At 42.9% G+C, this 21070-nt stretch overlaps 1 protein-coding gene across 3 annotated transcripts in view; it reads right to left on the bottom strand.

Annotated features, from left to right (window-relative positions):
* ASB4 (ankyrin repeat and SOCS box containing 4) overlaps window positions 1-7993 on the bottom strand; it is a 35202-nt gene extending 27209 nt beyond the window's left edge. Inside the window, exons 1-2 of one of the 3 annotated variants that reach the window (XM_089659401.1) lie at window positions 7681-7993; window positions 557-856 (exon numbers count right to left, since the gene is read on the bottom strand). In XM_089659401.1, the coding sequence (XP_089515527.1) occupies window positions 557-856; window positions 7681-7993 (613 nt within the window). The remainder of the gene's footprint in view (window positions 1-556; window positions 857-7680) is intronic. The other 2 variants (XM_089659402.1, XM_089659400.1) reach the window with 2 other exon arrangements.
* Between the last annotated feature and the right edge of the window lie 13077 nt (window positions 7994-21070).

Below are 21070 nucleotides of genomic sequence, written 5' to 3'. Positions count from 1 at the left end.
ATCCAACCATACCATAGTTATGGTTGTTAAAGATGCGGTTTTAACAACCAGCTATTCAGTCAGCATCATAAAGACATGGTTTGACAAGTTTGCTGTGGAAGAACCTGCACAGAGCCCTGACCTCAGCTCTAGTGAACACCTTTGGGATAAATTGGAACACCAATTGTTAGCCAGGTCTTCTAACCCAACATTAGTACCTGACCTCATAAATGTTCTTCTGGGTGAATGGACACAAATTTCCAAAATCCACCATTCCAAAATCTTGTGGAACACCTTCCCAGAAGAGTGGAGTCTGTTATAGCAATAATGGGATGCCAGCTTCCTATCATTGGTCATGGTTTTGGAACGGGATGTCCAACAAGCTCATATATGTGTGATGGCCATGTGTCTACACCTTTGGCCATATAGTATGTGTCCTTTTTCTTAATTGCAATCCCACTGCGGGAGAATTTTACTTTTCTTTGCAGTAGTTGATATGCACTTTGCAATTCATTGTTGCCCTTTGTGTTGCCTAAGCATTTGCAGTGATTAGATTTAGAAAAACTGACTCTCTTACCAGCCCATATCAGCTCTTTGGCGCACCTCACCGACTCCTTGGTCTTGCAGTAATGTAGAGGAGCATGGCCACTCATGGAGAAGGAATTCAGTTTTGCTCCATGGCTGGTCAGGGCTTTGACGCATTCTAGGTTAGCGACCTCACAGGCCACGTGTAACGGTGTCTTCCCATTGGGTTTACTGTTGATAGAGGCATTGTGTTCCAGCAGAACCAGCAGACTCTCCAAGTGCCCCAGCATCACCGTGATGTGCAGACCTGTCGCCCATGATGAAGTCAGTTTAAAACTGGGCAACCAGTAGCCTAGAAATATCAAGATTACACCATGTGAGCTGAGAGCACAGAGATAGGGCAGACTTGGAAAAAATGTAGAAATCCATTTTACTATTTTAGGGGTGATGTGTAGTGTTGATATGCATATGATTTCCAAGCACAGTAAACAAAGTAATATTATTAATAAATTATATTTTTTATAAAATGTTTTTATTTTTTTTAATAAGGTAAATATGAATTTTTTTTTATATAATGTTTTTTTTTTTAATAAGGTAAATATGAAATAACGCATATGAATATTTAAAGCAGAAATGCTGTTTCACCCCCCAGACCCCATCCTCCGCTTACTTCCTGCATCCCTTTCCACAGCTTAATAACTTTTTTCCTGCAGTTTTCTGGCCAGTCACACCATTCTCTGGTCTTCTCCTTTCACCAGCGGCAGCGGGCGGTCTTCATTAATGCAGAGAACAACATTAAAGGGGTTGTAAACCCTTATATTTTGCCACTGAAGGGACTGGCTTCAGATGATGCACAGAGATAAAACTAATCCTTCTACATAGGTTGTACCTGTTTATCTGCAGCCATTTGATCTGTAAATCCTTGTAAAACTCAGAGATGAAAAGTATTTTTCACAGACTCACAAAGCAGGGGGCGTGGAGCTGCAGTTACATGCTGTACAAGAGCTTTGAGAGCTGATTGGAAGGAAGGGACACACCCTCACTTCACACAGCACACAGCACACAGGAACAGAGCTGAGGCTGTCAATCAAAGGCTGTGTGCTGGAGCTCCCTCAGGTTTCCTTTTTACCTCTTGGTATCAGGAAACCTGTCAGAAGTGATTCATACAAATAGCAGAGGAACAAGGCAGCAGACAGATGTGACACTTTGTGCTCTGGATTGAGAAAAGTATGCACCACAGGGATATGTGCTTTGTTCATATTTTATCTATATGGCTGAGGTTTACGACCACTTTATCCTTATGATGCGGCAATAATTTGGCGTCAACCTGGGCCACCTGGATGGGGTTCAATTATATCAATCCTCATTCACATCAGAGCTCCTAACCCTAATTTTATGTTTTCTGAGTCTATATATGCAAACTCTTGGTGCTGGCAGCTACTGCTATCTTACCCAAGTGCAGTGTTTTTTGTTTTTTCTGTAGTTAAGAGCTCATTACCCGCCTGTTGGCTGCAAGTTGTAAATATGAAATGACCATATGCAATATTTCATAGTTACCTGGTGAAAAAAACAAAATAATATAATTTTTAATGTGCGTTTTTTGTTCAGTCTAAAGATTAGAAATAACATTTTAAAAAGACATTTTCAGACATGCTCTTTCTTCCACAAAATTTCCTATATAGCAATTATAATGTTCTATAAGCTGCAAAACAAAAACTGCGTTTATCTCAGGGCCCATTCACACCTAGGCATTGTGGAAACATGCGGTAAAAATGCAGCGTGGGTAACAGAATGCATTATGGTGCCATTTGTTAAAATTGAAAGTAAAAAAAAGATAAGAAATACAATTTAAAAAAGACATTCTCAGACATGCTCTTTCTTCCACAAAATTTCCTATATAGCAATTATAATGTTCTATAAGCTGCAAAACAAAAACTGCGTTTATCTCAGGGCCCATTCACACCTAGGCATTTTGAAAGCATGCGGTAAAAATGCAACGCGGATAACACAATTCATTATGGTGCCATTTGTTAAAATTCAAAGTTAAAAAAAATAAATAAATAAAAAATAAAATTAAAAAATAAAGTAATAAAGTAAAATAAAATAAAAAATTATCAAAAAAAGGTAAAAATAATTACAACACTAGAAAATGCACCTGATTTATAGGACATTACAACACACACTGCTATGTATTGTAGTGCATGGCTTCAGACAAATTATTGCAGGTCTGATTTCAGGTCTGTTGTGTTGCGTTGGCAGTCCATTTAAATAAATATATGCACATTAAGGTACCTACATTACCGCACTGCATCGGACTGGATAGGTCTTTTTGGGCCTTTAAAATACGCCTGCAGGTGGGTTTCAGGGAGCGCCTGAAGGTGAGGAGGGAAGGTGACAGTCTGATGGATTGGGGTAGTGAGTTCCAGAGGATGGGGGAGGACCTGGAGAAGTCTTGCAGTCATGCGTGGGAGGAGGAGACCAGGGAGCAAGACATAAGGAGGTCCTGTGAGGAGCGAAGGGTACGGGTAGGGTGGTACCTGGGAGTCAGGTTGGTGAGGTAGTTAGGGGCAGTGTTGTGAATGGCTTTGTAGGTCAGAGTGAGTAGTTTGAATTTAATGCGTTGGGCAATAGGGAGCCAGTGAAGGGAATGACAGAGGGGGGTGGCAGAGGTGGAGCGGTTGGTGAGGTGGATGAGTCTGGCCGCTGAGTTCAGGATGGTCTGAGCCCCTTGCGTGGACGTACCTTTTGCCCTGTTGGCGTTAGAGCACTGTTTTTTCTATTTTGCATTTTTTATCTGTGCAATTGATAGCCCCTGCGTGGGCGTGTTTTGTTGCCTCTGTTTTATACTGCTTAAAATTAATAAAAATATTTGAAATATATATATATATAAAAAAAAAATAGTAGCACTTTACTATTACATTTATGTGTGTTGCGTGTGCTGGTGACTGTTGAGTATTCTTTCACCTATCAGTGTAAGCGGATGATGCAATTTGTGGCACAGCTTCATGGAGCCGTATAATACAACAATGGGCTGCATTATATAATCCCCGGAGTAAGTGCCTAGTCATCCTGCCATAATAAATCTCTGCAATGCAACCCTGGTACTCCACTGATGTAACCCTGCTCATGGAAAAGGTGGTGCCAACCTGTCTTTCATGGCCCAGAATGCATCGGTTGTCTTTATGACCCTGACCTATTCAGCGGCAGTTTACAGACTATATTAAATCGTTCACATCCCAGTGCAGCTATGGATAGACTCCAGGCCAATAGAGCAAATATTCTTCTCGAACATAAAGAAGCCTATCCAAGTAAAAAGGGCAAAAGCATAAAAATGCAGATCAAACACGGTCATGCTGGTCATTGAACCCAAGATCCCTGTGTTGTCCTCTAAGCAGGGTCATTTTAAAGCTGAGAAGATATACAGTAAACTCAAAATTGTTGTGAAAAAAAAAAATACTACATGTATTCTACATGCAACTAATATAAGTACCTGAATCTGTTTTCATTTTAGCTTCCTGTCATATCCTACAAAGCAGCACTCAGACTAGGAGAGGGAAGGTATGCTCTAGAGCCAATCAGTCTTTGCTGCATGTATATGTGCTGGCAGGGAAGATACTGATTGGAGGAGGGAGCAGAGTGAGCACAACTTCATTGTACGAGCAGGCTGGGGGTGGGGCAGTGGCACCACTGCATTCCTTAATGTGGAGCTCCACCCAAAAGGGGACGTTCCGCTTTAAGGACTGCTCCCCCGCTCCCCATTAAGGATTGGCACCTTTGGGGAGCGAGGGGGGGGGGAATTTGACAGGTACCTGCTCCCACTTCCGGTCCGATCGCATAGGCGATCAGAAACAGAAGGAGTCCCCCCCCCCCTCCCTGTAGTCTTTTGGGACACATGACAGGTCCCAGAAGACTACAGAACCATTCAGGAAGCGCAGCGCTACTTGCGCATGCGCAGTGGGTACCCAGCTGTGAAGCCGCAAGCTGTCAGAGCCGGGTGCCCACAACTGAAGATGCCGGCCTCCTGGAATAGAGGACGGCTGGTGAAACGGGCTGCAGGGGACACACCAAGGTACTGAGGGACAGGTAAGTGGCTGTTTCTAAAAGTCAGCAGCTACAGTTTTTGTAGCTGCTGACTTTTATTTTTTGATAGGTCGAGCGGAACTCCGCTTTAATTTTAACAGAGAATGTGGTGTCACCCTCCTGGCTGTGTTGTCTGGTAGAAGTGACCAATAGTGTCCAAACAAAATTGCAAATCCTTTGTGTAGCGCTACCCTTGTGGGTATCCCTAAGCCTCTCTCCGCACATCCAGGCAACAGGTATTCCTCACACCAACTTGCATCCAGGGACAATGACCAGTCCATGGGTTTGGTTTTGGTATTTTATTAAGGGAAATTAACTTGGATGGGGAAATATGGATTATGGGATGCCCAGTTTGGCTTGAAACAATGAAAGGGGGGCACTTCCCTCCTATGTACAAAGGCAGATCCTGGACTGTTCTTTTCCTGAAAGCCATCAGTCGTTGCGGATCAGTAGCAGCTGTCCTTTACAAACAAGGAACTAGCAGCCCCTCAAAAATCACTTTGCTCCTCAAGAGATAAAACTACAATCCTGCCACTTTATAAAACCACATCTGGAGTATGTTGTCCAGTTCTGGTCACCAGTTCTCAGGAAGGATGAGCTGGAACTGGAGAGAGTCCAGAGAAGAGCAACAAATCTAATAAGAGGGCTGGAGGCAGGGGCGGACTGACAACTCATGGGGCCCCCAGGCAATAGGGGATCATGGGGCCCCTGTGTCCTTGCCCAAACTCAAAAAAGCCTATGAAAAAGATACCAAGGGCATCTCATGGGGCCCCCTACTGACCCCGGGCCCTCGGGCAGTGCCCGAGTTTCCCAATGGTCAGTCCGCCCCTGGCTGGAGGACCTCAGTTATGAGGAAGGACTACAAACATTGAACTTATTCTCCCTTAGGAAGAGACGCTTGGGAGGAGATATGAGAGCGATATACAAATATCTTAATGGGAATTCTAGAATAAAGAATCAACTATTCAGTCTCAGGGAGTGGAAGAAGACACGGGCCTCTCAATGAAACTGGAAGAGAAGCGGTTTGACCTTAAACTGCATAGGGTTTGTTTCATTGTCAGGGCTGTAAGGATGTGGAACTCTCTTCCACAATCGGTGGTGTCAGCGGGAAGTATTGATAGTTTCAAAAAGCTTTTGGATGGGCTTTTTAGCAAACACACAGGGATATGATTTTTATTATGAACCCACTCAAACACACAGGTTGAACTGGATGGACTGGTGTCTTTATTCAGTATTACCAACTATGTAACTGTCCTGGGTGAGAATAGCACTGAATCTCTGGACAGGTAAGTGTCCCTTTATTAAACTTCACTCTCTCAATCAGCATTGGCAATTTTTAATCCTTATGCTACTAGCTTTAGTAAATATATAGGAAAGTATATCATATTTACTTGTTTTAAACTTTTTTCTTCAGTTACTTCCTGCTTTCTGACCTAGGACAAAAAGATGTCATACATCCTAGGAGTTTTCAAGAGGGGAAAATGGGATTTCTCAGCTAAGCATACCCTCCTGCCTGCATGCCTGGGCTAAGGGCAGATGGATTTCAGAAAGTAAATGCTACATGCATTATTTGCCCTTACTCAACATGGCCAGGGCCAGAAGTGCTGGGTGGGGGTTCAAAGTGATTTCTGAGCAAAATAAAGCATGTAGACATGGATGGATGGGGGAGTTCGCTTTGAATATTAAAAATGAATGAAATGGCATTTTTGGTTTGTGGTGCTTAGATGTAGTGTAGTTCCCTTGCTCATACAGTGTCTCTTCAATGGACACTCCTGACCCTGCTGAGCACTTCCAGATATGGGACCTGCACCTCTGTGACAGGCCTTGCAGCCAATTACTATGCTTGAACTCTGGCACACAGGGCCGTGGATAAGTGGGTACCACCAGCCCTCATGTACAGGGCCCAGGCAGCTGGGTGAATCGGATGTGGGCAGGGAGGGTGATCGGCATGGTGGGGGGCAATTACTGGAACCGATCCCCTGTATGGCTCTCTTCAGCTGGCTTCTTCTCCTCTCCCTCCCGCTGCCTTTCAGCTGCTGCAGAGAGAGCCGTACAGGGGATCGATTCCAGTAACTGCCCCCCCCCCTGACGCTGCACCCATCACCCCCCCTGAGCACCATACACCACTCCCCCTGCTGCCCAGGCCACCCTGTGTGTCCCCACCCCCGCAGTGCTTCCAGTTTCCCTCCTCTCCTTCCCACTGACAGCTGCAAGCACACAATAGGATTCTTCATGGTGAGTGGGGGAAGAGTGAGGGAGGGTGATCGGCACGGTGGGGGGCAATTACTGAAACCAATCCCCTGTATGGCTCTTTCTGCAGCATCTGAAAGCCAGCGGGAGGGAGAGGGAAGAAGACAGCTTTCAGCTGCTACAGAGAGATCCATACAGGGAAACGGTTACAGTAATTGCCCCACCCCAGTGCACCCACCACCTCCCTGTACACCATACATTTCCCCCTGCTGCCCCCACTCCTCTCATTCCCATTGGTAGCTGCAAGCACACAATAGGATCCTTCATGATGGAGAGTGGGCGAAGAGTCCAGTAAAAATGTCACATTTACCATTCCCTTTCTTTCCTGAATGAACACAATGAGTGATCGGTACCAATCACTGTGTTTTTTTTGGGGGGGGTCGGGGGGGAACCCTGTCAGGTTGGCTGTATGGGGCTCTGTGGTTTCTGATAGCAGCCCTGCTGGCACATGACCTAGAGAGTAATGTCACCATTCTCCCAGGGTAATCGAAAACCAGTGATTTCAGTACCATCTGTGGCAGAATGAAGAAAAGGGGTGAGAACCGGCAAGGTTAGTGTTAGGGGGGGTCAGGGTGGCCCCCAAATGGGAATTGCTGTCACTTTACCTTGCATAGCTGAAAGTAGGGAAAATTTCCTAAAACTGGAGCACTCAGAATCTTGTACAGCTGTACATGGTAGCCAATCAGCTTCTAGCTTCAGCTTGTTCAATTAAGCTTTGGCAATAAAACCTGGAAGCCGATTGGTCACTATGCCCAGCTGCACCAGATTCAGTGTCTCTTTAGGAGCCTTTGGGATTGAACCCAGCACCCAGGTGCTGTAAGATACCATTACTCTGTTATTTTATACCTGCTTTGTAAGAAGCCAAAATAAGTTTCTCATCTTCCACTTCAAACACCGTGTCCACGTCTATGTTGCCATCGTTGAGCATATTTTCCACAGCGACGTAGTCGTTTGATTGCAGAGCCTGCAGGAAATTTTCTTTCAGCTTCTTGTTGGAGAGGTAGCGAGGGTACTTCTTCCCTCCATCCGGATCCATATCCTCCTCCCGCTGATGTATACAATCACAGCTAGATTTAATGCACAGGCATTGGTGACATGACGTTCGCTCTGTGTTGAACGCTAGGTCACTGACAAGACTGACTTTAGGTAATTCTATCATCTAGCCATGGCTACACTATCTATTTATACATAGCCTGCCTGCAAACTTGGAGGAACTAATTATAGATGACACTGGGCTGTCAACAATATCAATAAAAGGCTTTTCAGCGACCAGCAAATAAAGTGGATCCATTATCCGAATGTACATCGGGTCTGCATATCAATGCCGACTTGGCTGGAATAAATCCTGAGGATAGAATAGGGAACGTAACTCAGATAAGAAGCAGAAAACGAGGTTCTACCTGTCCAAGGCTGGCTGCAACCACAGTCCATTCAAATGACATTTTTTAATATGGAGAGAAGAAAAAAAAATAAAAAAGCTTGATTGCATCAAAATATGAAAAAATATAATCTTCTAAATAATTTTTTATTGGGTCTTACCAGGGGCGGACTGACCATTTGGAAACTCGGACACTGCCAGAGGGCCCGGGGTCAGTAGGGAGCCCCATGAGATGCCCCTGGTACCTTTTTCATAGGTATTTTGAGTTTGGGCAAGGACACAGGGGCCTCATGATCCCCTATTGCCCGGGGTCCCCATGAGTTGTCAGTCCGCCCCTGGGTCTTACATTTTGTAATGTTGATACAAAAGGAGAAAAAATGCATTGATTGATTGCAACACCAAGAAAACATAAGCTTTAACCAGGGAGGGACTGAAAACTCATGGGGCCCCCGGGCAATAGGGGTCATGGGGCCCCTGTGTCCTTGCCCAAACTCAAAAAAGCCTATGAAAAGGTACCAGGGGCATCTCATGAGGCCCCCTACTGACCCCGGGCCCTCGGGCAGTGCCCGAGTTTCCAAATGGTCAGTCCGCCCCTGGCTTTGACACATAGGCATCAAGAATAAGTCCTCATGCACACGGGATGTTTTTACAGCGGCTGTTTTTGGCTTTTGACATTTTTTTCTACAGCCAGTAAACCCCCCAGCATGTTATTCTATGTGTCCATGCACACATTTATTTATTTATTTCACGTACTTATATAGCTCTGTCAATTTACGCAGCGCTTTACATATATATTGTACATTCACATCAGTCCCTAACCCTCAAGGGGCGTACAATCTAAGGTCCCTAACTCACATTCATACATATACTAGGGCCAATTTAGACAGGAGCCAATTACCTACCAGCATGTCTTTGGAGTGTGGGAGGAAACCAGAGTACCCGGAGGAAACCCACGCAGGCACAGGGAGAACATGCAAACTCCGGGCAGATGGTGCTGTGGTTGGGATTCGAACCAACACATAGACTGTAGTTGGCGTTTTTTGGCTGGAAAAAAACCCAAAACTATTGGGTTTCTAGAGTTTTTTAGCTGTACAAATGCTCTAATGCTGAAAAACGTGGCAAAACGTGATGAAACGCGGCAAACCGGCGTTTTTGGACATTTTTATGAGAAAAAAAATAAAAAAAATTTCTGGTAAAGAAAAAACCCGCTAAAAACGCAAACGCAAAATGCAGCTGAACGCTAATGCAAAAACACTGAAAAACTCATGTTTTTAACGTGACTTTACACAGCTAACGTTACCAGCGTTATTAAAACGCCAGGTGTGCATGGAGCCTTAAAGTTGTAATCATCATTTGTGATAGGGTCCATGCACACTAGGCAACAGAAAAAAAGCCAGAACTGCTGGCAGGAAAAAAAGCAGCATAAAAAACATTCCTACGGAGAGTACTGTACATGCGTTTAGGTGTTCTTACGCGCATTTATGTTTATAGGCAGTTTTCCCCCCAAAAAAATAAAAAATTACACTTGAAAAATTTGACGCACTTAACCATTTGATGCCCGGCCTATGGCCAAATGGCGTCCGCAAAAGTGCATTACCTTTCCGGGAGGACGCCATATGGCGGCACATGCGCAGTTCACGCGCTTGCAGAGCCGCACAGCGGCACGATCTGTCACCGGCCGTGTACCTCGGACACGGCCGATGACAGATCTGAGTACCGGCCCCAATCACAGTAGGTCACATGACAGTTGTATACAATGGATGGCTTCATTCATGCCATCCATTGTATACTACTGGCTAGCTGTGAATGGTCACAGCTAATCACATGCACATGTCATGTGATTAGCTGTGGCCAAATCACAGCCAAGCACAAAAAAAAAAAAAACCCTGAATGAATCGATGTCATTCAGGTAAATGCTTGCTTATAGCAAAGAAATTCTTTGCTATAAGCAAATTGTGTAAAAAAAAAAAAAAATACTGATCACTTCCCCAAAGTAGTACAATGTTACTATGGTAACATTGTACTACTTTGGACATAGTGAAATATGAAAAAAAAATCTTAAAAAAAAGAAAAAAAAATTAATAAAAAATTTAAAATAAAAATATATATATTTTTTTCACACTGTCACCAGTCAGTGTCCCTGATCACCGCCATGCCAGTTATATGATGACGCTGTACTGCACTGGTGACAATATGTAAAAAAAAAATAGTGAAAATAATTTTTTTTATTTTTTCATTTTCCGAAAAATTATGACAAAAAAAATACGACTTCAAAAAACTCGCCATTCCTCTTATGAAGTACGTCGGACTGTCTACTCTGCAAAAAGGGGTCATTTGGGGATATCTGTACTATTCTGACATTCTTTGAGTTCAAGAAATTAGATTGGCTGTCAGTACTTCAGGATTGATCAATATTCAGATCTATACCGTAGTTTGTGAACTCTATAACTTTCCTACAAACTAAAAAATACATCCTAATTTGGGTTATTTTCACCAAAGACATGTAGCAGAATACATCTCGGCCTAAATTTATGACGAACAATTATTTATTTGCAAACTTTATAACATAAATTTTTCAAAATTTTTGGTCTTTTTTGTTAATTTAGCAAAAAATAAAAACCCCAGCGATGATTAAATACCACCAAAAGAAAGCTCTAGTTGTTTGAAGAAAATGATAAAATTTTAGTTTGGGTACAATGTTGTATGACCGCGCAATTGTCATTCAAAGTATGAGAGCGCTGAAAACTGAAAAATGGCCTCGGCAGGAAGGTGTAAAATTGCCCGGTATTGAATTGGTTAAACACCACATTTAGGGTCATCAAGTGTTTATTCTGCCTAAAAGCTCCTCAAAAACTGTTTGTTTTTTTCAAGCCTGTAAACGCCCCAATGTGTATGGACACACAGGCTAACATACAGTTGCCTCTTCAGGCTGAAAGAAAAAAATCCAAACACCCGCAAATACAGCATATTTATGCCCAGTGTGCACGAGGCCTTACAGGATACAGTAGATGACTGAGAATAAGTCTTGTTTATAGCATCTAACATTGTTTGCCAATAGCGGAAACGTTTTGGACATTTCCACAACACGTGCAGGAGAGCTGCTGGGGCACTCTGTTGTGCCAAAAGAATCATTTTCATGGTGTACAGTAAGTCCCTATGGAGAATAAACTAATACTGTATACAGTATCTCACAGAAGTGAGTCCCCCCCTCACATTTTTGTAAATATTTTATTCTATCTTTTCATGTTACAACACTGAAGAAATGACACTTTGCTACAATGTGACGTAGTCAGTGTACAGCTTGTATAACAGGTAAATTTGCTGTCCCCTCAAAATAACTCAACACCAACAAAAGTGAGTACACCCCTAAGTGAAAATGTTCAAATTGGGCCCAAAGTGTCGATATTTTGTGTGGCTCCCATTATTTTCCAGCACTGCCTTAACCCTCTTGGGCATGGAGTTCACCAGAGCTTCACAGGTTGCCACTAGAGTCCTCTTCCACTCCTCCATGACGACATCACAGAGCTGGTGGACGTTAGAGACCTTGCGCTCCCCCACCTTCCATTTGAGGATGCTCCTTAGATGCTCAATAGGGTTTGGGTCTGGAGACATGCTTGGCCAGTCTATCACTGTTATCCTCAGCTTCTTTAGCAAGGCAGTGGTGGTCTTGGAGGTGTGTTTGGGGTCGTTATGTTGGAATACTGCCCTGCGGCCCAGTCTCCGAAGGGAGGGGATCATGCTCTGCTTCAGTATGTCACAGTACATGTTGGCTTTCATGGTTCCCTCAATGAACTGTAGCTCCCCAGTGCCGGCAGGACTCATGCAGCCCCAGACAATGACACTCCCACCATCATGCTTGACTGCAGGCAAGACACACTTGTCTTTGTACTCCTCACCTGGTTGCCGCCACAAAAGCTTGACACCATCTGAACCAAATCAGTTTATCTTGGTGTCATCAGACCACAGGACATGGTTCCAGCAATCCATGTCCTTAGTCTGCTTGTCTTCAGCAAAGAGGCTTCCTTCTGGGACGACAGCCTTTCAGACAATTTGATGCAGTGTGTGGCGTATGGTCTGGGCACTGACAGGCTGACCCCCCACCCCTCCAACCTCTGCAGCATAGCTGGCAGCACTCATACATCTATTTCCCAAAGACAACCTCTGGCGCTGAGCACGTGCACTCAACTTCTTTGGTCAACCATGGCGAGGCCTGTTCTGAGTGGAACCTGTCCTGTTAAACCACTGTATGGTCTTGGCCACCGTACTGCACCTCAGTTTCAGGGTCTTGGCAAACTTCTTATAACCTAGGCCATCTTTATGTAGAGCAACAATTCTTTTTTTCAGATCCTCAGAGAGTTCTTTGCCATGAGGTGCCATGTTGAACTTCCAGTGACCAATAAGAGAGAGTGAGAGCGATAACACCAAATTTACACCTGCTCCCCATTCACACCTGAGACCTTGTAACACTAACGAGTCACATGACACCGGGGGGAGGGGGGGAATGGCTAATTGGACCCAATGTAGACATTGTCACTTAGGGTGTCTACTTTTTCCTCCCTGCACTGTGAATGTTTACATGTTATGTGCAATTAAACCATGGCAACATCTAATGTTTGTGTAGTATTATGTTCAGCAGACTGTGTTCTTCTATTGTTGTGACTTAGATGACGTTCAGAGCACATTTTATGCCCAATTCATGCAAAACTCCACGTAATCCCAAGGGGTTCACATACTTTTTCTTGCAACTGTAGCTAACAAATTTATATGTTAAATGCTGTATTGTAAACATGGGACAACAAGCATTAAAAATGTGAAAGCCACATCAAATTTAAGATGAACATTGCAATAATAAAATGCACTGGCTGAAGATATGCTCTAGGTTTCCTTACAGGATAAAATAATAATGCATGCACTGTCAAATGAAAAAACAAACATGAACATAAAGAAAAAATGTATGTGTAATGCAATTCATCTAAGTGGATAAAGAAATGAATTTCTGCCCGGCCCAATCCATAGTGTTCCTTTCTGTCTGAGAACTGAACATAACTGATAAAATATACTGCTGTACATTTTGCAAACAATCATGGGATCAAAAGAAGTGAAGAAAAGGGAGATCTGAACTGATCTCACACAACAATGAAAGTATCAAGTAACAAAGGAATGTGAACTACTGAACCCTGCTCAGGTATAAAGCGCCATATAATGCAGTTATGTATTCCATACAAAGTCATTGTATTCGTAAAAGCATCTAGTTTTGCTACCAGTATTATCTTGGTGTCAACCTTTCACAATCCCCTGTACAGCAGCACCAGGAGCCAATCAGGATTGCTACATGCGCATGTGCTGACAAGCAGCAAGAGGGATAAGCTGATTGCCCAATCACAGGTTAGGGGTGGGAAGGTGACCAGGTTGTGTTGCTCAATTGCAGTAAAGAAAAGTCAGGTCACCAACTAGGCTCTGCTCTGCAACCTTTTGCAGGTAAAACAACTCGACTATGTATTTAGCTTTTTGTGTGGAGTTCATCTTTAGGAGGATTTACATTAAACGTGTCTTTTTTACATCCAGTTTTCAAAAAATGCATTGAAGACCATACAGTCCCTTTGAGACTGAATATTTAGATCCTTGGATAAACACACTTGTAACGAGTTTCCATTAATGTTGTATTCGTTTTATTCTTTTATGATACTGTAACATGGTCATAATCCAGACAAAACATTCACACCCGGCAGATATAAAACCTGGCATTACACACCTTAACCTCTGATTCAACATGCAGAATGAAGTCTTTGATTCTGATAAGACTTGCAGTCATAGTTCATGGCACAATGCTATCACTCCCAGTACACAAACAGGACCGAACGCTTATTGACATCCTGCTCTCATGCCATCTGCTTGCATTATTCTACTTACTGATTTACCTGGAAAAGTGCAATTACTATATACACAATGTGACAGGTATTAGTCCTCATGCACACGGGACATTTTTACAGCGGCTGTTTTTGCTTTTGACGTTTTTTTCTACAGCCAGTAAACCCCCCAGCAGGTTATCCTATGTGTCCGTACACACATAGACTGTAATCAACGTTTTTTGGCTGGAAAAAAACCCCAGGACTAGTGTGTTTCTAGAGGAGTTTTTTTTAGCTGTAAAGGTGCTCTACCACTGAAAATCGCAGCAAACCAGCGTTTTTTGACTTTTTTTAACTAAAAAATGTGGCAAAATGCCGCTAAATGCTAATACAAAAACGTTAAAAAACTCACTTTTTTGTCACGACTTTACTCAGTTAACGTTACCAGCGTTATTAAAATGCCCAATGTGCACGTAACCTTAAAAAAGAACTCTTATATGATTGATTGGACTACGTGGTGGACCTATGGGGTATAAGACCTGCCTATAGGTCTACAGTTTGTCACCCAGGCAATTTCTCAAGAAGGGGATCTTACAGTGAGTATTTAATGTGGATAGTTCTGAATTGGAAAGGACTGACAACCAGCTAAATAAAACGCCACGTTGTCCATGTGCTAAGCCCACTTACTTAACGATAAGGCCTAGGCACATTCATCTCAGGGATGGTACTTTCCTCACGATAGAATAAAGGATGGGTGCCAATCACTCTGAAGATAAAATGAGGTTAACCCTAGGTTCACATCTGTGCGGGTTGTGCCGCTGCGGATCCGCACGAAAATCCGTGCAGCCACATCACCCGCACAGAGAATTGCAGACCTGCGGGCGGGTGCCAACAAAACAATGGCTGCAACAGCACAGAATACGCCTTCTGGAGTGGCCCAGTCAGAGTCCTGACCTCAACCCAATTGAAATGCTGTGGCATGACCTTAAGAGAGCGATTCACACCAGACATCCCAAGCATATTGCTACACTGAAAGAGTTTTGTGAAGAGGAGTGGTCCAAAATGACTCCAGATGGTTGTGCAGGTCTGATCTGCAACTACAGGAAACGTTTGGTTGAGGTTATTGCTGCCAAAGGAGGGTCAACCAGTTATTAAGTCCAAAGGTTCACATACTTTTTCCTCCCTGCACTGTGAATGTTTACATGTTATGTGCAATTAAACCATGGCAACATCTAATGTTTGTGTAGTATTATGTTCAGCAGACTGTGTTCTTCTATTGTTGTGACTTAGATGACGTTCAGAGCACATTTTATGCCCAATTCATGCAAAACTCCACGTAATCCCAAGGGGTTCAAATACTTTTTCTTGCAACTGTAGTTACATAGTTAGTCTGGCTGAAAAAAGACAAAAAAATTCCAATTCAACTAAAAAAAAAAAAATAATTATAATCCTATACCCACAATTGATCCAGAGGAAGGCAAAAAAAACCCCAGCAAAGCATGATCCAATTTGCTCCTGCAGGGGAAACAATTCCTTCCTGATCCCCCGAGAGGCAATCAGATATTCCCTGGATCAACTTTACCTATAAATGTTAGTAACCAGTTATATTCTGTGTATCTAAGAAAGAATCCAGGACTTTTTTAAAGCATTCCACTGAGCTGGCCACAACCAACTCTTGAGGGAGTCTATTCCACATTCTCACAGCTCTCACTGTGAAGAAACCTTTCCGTGTTTGGAGATTAAATTTCTTTTCCTCCAGATGTAAAGAGTGCCCCCTTGTCCTCTGTGATGACCTCAGGGGGAATAACTCTACACCGAGTTCACTATATGAACCACTGATGTATTTATACATGGAGATCATATCCCCCCTTTATGTATTATACATGGAGATCATATCCCCCCTTATGTATTATACATGGTGATCATATCCCCCCTTATGTATTATACATGGAGATCATATCCCCCCTTATGTATTATACATGGAGATCATATCCCCCCTTATGTATTATACATGGAGATCATATCCCCCCTTATGTATTATACATGGAGATCATATCCCCCCTAATGTATTATACATGGAGATCATATCCCCCCTTATGTATTATACATGGAGATCATATCCCCCCTTATGTATTATACATGGTGATCATATCCCCCCTTATGTATTATACATGGAGATCATATCCCCCCTTATGTATTATACATGGTTATCATATCCCCCCCTTATGTATTATACATGGAGATCATATCCCCCCTTATGTAATATACATGGACATCATATCCCCCCTTATGTATTATACATGGAGATCATATCCCCCCTTATGTGTTATACATGGTGATCATATCCCCCCTTATGTATTATACATGGACATCATATCCCCCCTTATGTATTATACATGGAGATCATCATCCCCCCTTATGTATTATACATGGAGATCATATCCCCCCTTATGTATTATACATGGAGATCATATCCTCCCTTATGTATTATACATGGTGATCATATCCCCCCTTATGTATTATACATGGAGATCATATCTCCCCTTATGTATTATACATGGAGATCATATCCCCCCTTATGTATTATACATGGAGATCATATCCTCCCTTATGTATTATACATGGTGATCATATCCCCCCTTATGTATTATACATGGAGATCATATCCCCCTTATGTATTATACATGGAGATCATATCCCCCCTTATGTATTATACATGGAGATCATATCCCCCCTTAATCTTCTCTTCTCAAGAGAGAATAAATTCAGTTTTTAAAAATACATTTTCAAATATACTGTATGTCTTTAAAAATACAATTAATGTACATTTTTGGAATGCAATTACAAATATATGTCAAAATCTATGTTAAAATGATGTTTTTATATGTTTAAAAAAATCTGAAGTATATATTTAAAAGTATATATTTACACACACATATATATATATATATATATATATATTTTTTTTTTTTTTTTTTTTTTTTTAATATATTGACTACAACAAAATTGTAGTATTTCAAATATATGTCAATATATTTTGGAATTACATTTTAAAAATATATTTGAAATATATTTATCTTCCATGTGGGTTGACAGCCTAAGCATGGTCCTTTAAGCATTTATCATAGATCCATATTAACAGCAAGTAAGGCAGAGCTTTCACATACATCAGGCAGTATGCAACTTTGTTTACTACATTGATCGAGGAGAGAGTGCTCCATTGGGAGCACCACAGACTATATCTATCCTGGGAAGGAGGAGGTGAGTGCTGTATTCCCAACTGCCATTGAGCATCAAGAGCTTCTGTTATGCACAGTATCAGCAGACAGAAAAAAAAAGTTAGCCCTTATGCACACTGAGCATTAAAAACGCTGCTTTTAGGGGTACCTGGTGGGGGTTTTTTTCTGCCTCTAAACGCTCCTCCATGTTAGCCTACGGGTCCATGCAATAGAGTTTTGGCAATAAAACTGCTTGATGTGTGTAAATGCGCATGAACGCTAGACGTGTCCAGCACTTGAGCGTTTTTTCCTTTCATTGACCAGAATAAATTATTATTCTGGTCATGAAACATATCTAGATGAGTTTTCATGCTTTTACCCGTATCAAGCATTTTTTTCTGCCAAATAGTTGCTGCCAGGAGGAAGGCATTTAGGAAATCTGGGCAAACACCCTCTGTGCGTGGGGCCTTACAAGTGATTGTAAACCTCAGACATGAGGTATGAGCAAAGCATATCCCTCTGTAGTGTGTAATATCAGCTCTCCGTTCCCTGTTTTCTGAAAGGTCAGAAAAGCTTTATACATTCTTGCCTTTGAATGTATGCAGAGAAGAGAAGTCTACAGATAAACAGGTACAACTTATGTAGGAGGATTTGTTTCATCTCTGTGTATCACCTGAGGTCAGTCACTTTACTGGGTACATGTTAGGGTTTACAACCACTTTATTTTTCTTTCAGGGTTCCTAGAGAAATGGTTAGAAGTCAGATGAAATCCTAGGATGCACAGGGCTGGGATGGTGTGTGAACTGGTGGAGGAAAAATAGCAGACAAATTGGCACAACTACTGTTGTACATTTAAACCATTATTGTTTAATAAAGAACAACAATATTGCATTTGCAATTTAGTAGATATGAAAGAATCTAAAGTGTGCCTAGGGAGAAGATGGCATCTGACAAACCCCAATGGCAAGTGTTTGGGCTCTGAGTAAGGAAGGAGCTCAGTACTGGGTCAACACTTTGGGAAGGCAGCTGAAGCACTGGGTGTGGAGAGTGTTGGCGGGGTTGCAGTTCACAACGAGCCTCACTTCTGGTGAAGTCAATGATCACAATAAATCTGAATCCCAGTTCCAGTGGCTGGTCCATGATTATAACTTTTGTCTCTTCAACATTCTTGTGTACTGTTTCAATTGAATTGGATGTTTAGGAGTTCCTTCTGCTAATTGGTGGGCACTAATTGTGGTTTGCTAAGATACAGTTGCAATAAAAAGTATGTGAACCCCTTGGGATTACGTGGAGTTTTGCATGAATTGGGCATAAAATGTGCTCTGAACGTCATCTAAGTCACAACAATAGAAGAACACAGTCTGCTGAACATAATACTACCCTGAGGCAGCAAAGCAGCCCCAAACCATGATGCTCCCTCCGCCATGTTTTACAGTGGGGATGAGGTTTGGATGTTGGTGTGCTGTGCCTTTTTTTCTCCACACATAGTGTTGTGTGTTCTTCCCAAACAACTCAATCTTGGTTTCATCTGTCCACAGTATATTTTGCCAGTAGTGCTGTGGAACATCCAGGTGCTCTTTTGCAAACTTCAAACGTGTTCAAATCACCTCCATGGCCACAGGTGTATAAAATCAAGCCCCTAGGCATGCAGACTGCTTCTACAAACATTTGTGAAAGAATGGGTCGCTCTCAGAAGCTCAGTGAATTCAAGAGTGGTCCCGTGATAGGTTGTCACCTGTGCAATAAGTCCATCCGTGACATTTCCTGGCTACTAAATATTCCACGCTCAACTGTTAGTGGTATTATAACAAAAGTTCAAATATACAAGAAGGTGAGGCTGTGTATACAGCTTTAATGAGGTGAGATATATACTGTATATGCCTATATTGGGAGGTGACCACCCTAAAACAAAGTGTAAGCAACTGGGAACAAAAGCACATAAAATGACAGAACGAGGTCAGCACCTTCTGAAGTGCACAGTGCGCAAAAATCACCAACTGTCTGCAGAATCAATAGCTAAAGTCCTCAAAACTTCATGTGGCCTTCAGATTAGCACAAAAGTGCGTAGAAAGCTTCATGGAATGGGTTTCCATGGCCAAGCAGCTGCATCCAAGCCTTACATCACCAAGTGCAATGCAAAGCGTCAGATGCAGTGGTGTAAAGCACGCCACCACTGGACTCTAGAGCAGGGAGACGTGTTCTCTGGAGTGACGAATCATGTTTCTCTGTCTGGCAGTCCGATGGATGTGTCTGGGTTTGGCGGCTGCCAGGAGAACGGTACTTGCCTGACTGCATTGTGCCAAGTATAAAGTTTGGTGGAGGGGGGATTATGGTGTGGGGTTGTTTTTCAGGGATTGGGCTTGGCCCCCTAGTTCCAGTGAAGGGAACTCTTAAGGCGTCAGCATACCAAGACATTTTGGACAATTTCATGCTCCCAACTTTGTGGGAAGAGTTTGGGGATGGCCCCTTCCTGTTCCAACATGACTGCACACCAGTGCACAAAGCAAGGTACATAAAGACATGGATGAGTGAGTTTGGGGTGGAGGAACTTGACTGACCTGCACAGAGTCCTGACCTCAACCCCATAGAACATCTTTGGGATGAATTAGAGCGGAGAGTGCGAGCCAGGCCTTCTCGTCCGACATCAGTGCTTCTGGAAGAATGGTCAAACGTTTATTTAGTATGTATTTATTACAGGTACTTATATAGTGCTGTCAATTTATGCAGGGCTTTACATACATATATTGTACGTTCACATCAGTCCCTAACCCTCAAGGGGCGTACAATCTAAAATCCCTAACTCACATCCATACATACACATACTAGGGACAATTTAGACAGGAGCGAACATTGCCATAGACAAACTCCTAAACCTTGTGGACGGCCTTCCCAGAAGAGTTGAAGCTGTTATAGCTGCAAAGGGCGGGGCCAACTCAATGTTGAACCCTACGGACTAAGACTGGGGTGTGTGTAAAGGCAGGCGTCCTAATACTTTTGGCAATATAGTGTAGCTGTAATAGAGGATCTCCATCAAAATCCTTCAGCCACTGGATAAGATGCATGTCCCTCACTAATTTCTTTGTAATAGGAAGTGTTGGTGTAGCATAGATTACATGTCACCTGTACAGGTAGACATTTCTCACCAGTCCTTCTATCCTCAGATCTTGACCTTGCTTTTTGGTATGAGTGAATCTGACTGATTGCACTCATGCAAAGGGGACAGCAGTCACTCATAGTCAGGACCAGGACAAGGTAGGGGGGCAACTGGTATCATGTGAGGTTGGGGGGAGGGCATGTGCAGAGGTCCTGCCCCTGCAAGCTCACAGGAGTAGTGACGGCAGCATCAATACTCCTGTCAGCTTAGCGTGGGATGTCACAAGTTATCCTGCAGTTTCTTGTTTGTGTTCTTACCTCCTTGTTGCAGTGCTGTTCCTGATCCCTCCACGTGTGTTTGTCTGTGCTCACCTATGGACGCCGTCTGCTGTTCTCTGGGTTTTATTTCCTTCCCTTCCATCACTTCCTGGCCCGCCTCGTTTGCCTATATAAGACATGTTCAGTCTGGGCCACTTTGCCTGAGCAACTTCCTACTTGTCGGAGCACCTGTGTGGTGCTATCTCCTGTATCCTGCATTGACTGCTTGTGTACCAACTGTGTACCAACTGTGCTTGTTGTCCGCCTGCCTGACCTCAGCTAGTCTATCAGATTTCTGTTTGTCTCCTCTCATTGTACTCTGCTCCCGCAAGTGGTCTCCTCATCCTCAGCTGGGGTCTGCGACCTGGTCCTAGCTTGCTGCA

This window comes from Staurois parvus, unplaced genomic scaffold, assembly GCF_062004578.1.
Source record: "Staurois parvus isolate SC_StPar_1 unplaced genomic scaffold, SC_StPar_1.0 ptg001152l, whole genome shotgun sequence".
Classification (NCBI taxonomy): domain Eukaryota; kingdom Metazoa; phylum Chordata; class Amphibia; order Anura; family Ranidae; genus Staurois; species Staurois parvus.
The sequence above is the reverse complement of the archived record's forward strand: the minus strand, read 5'-3'. Positions and strand labels throughout refer to the sequence as shown.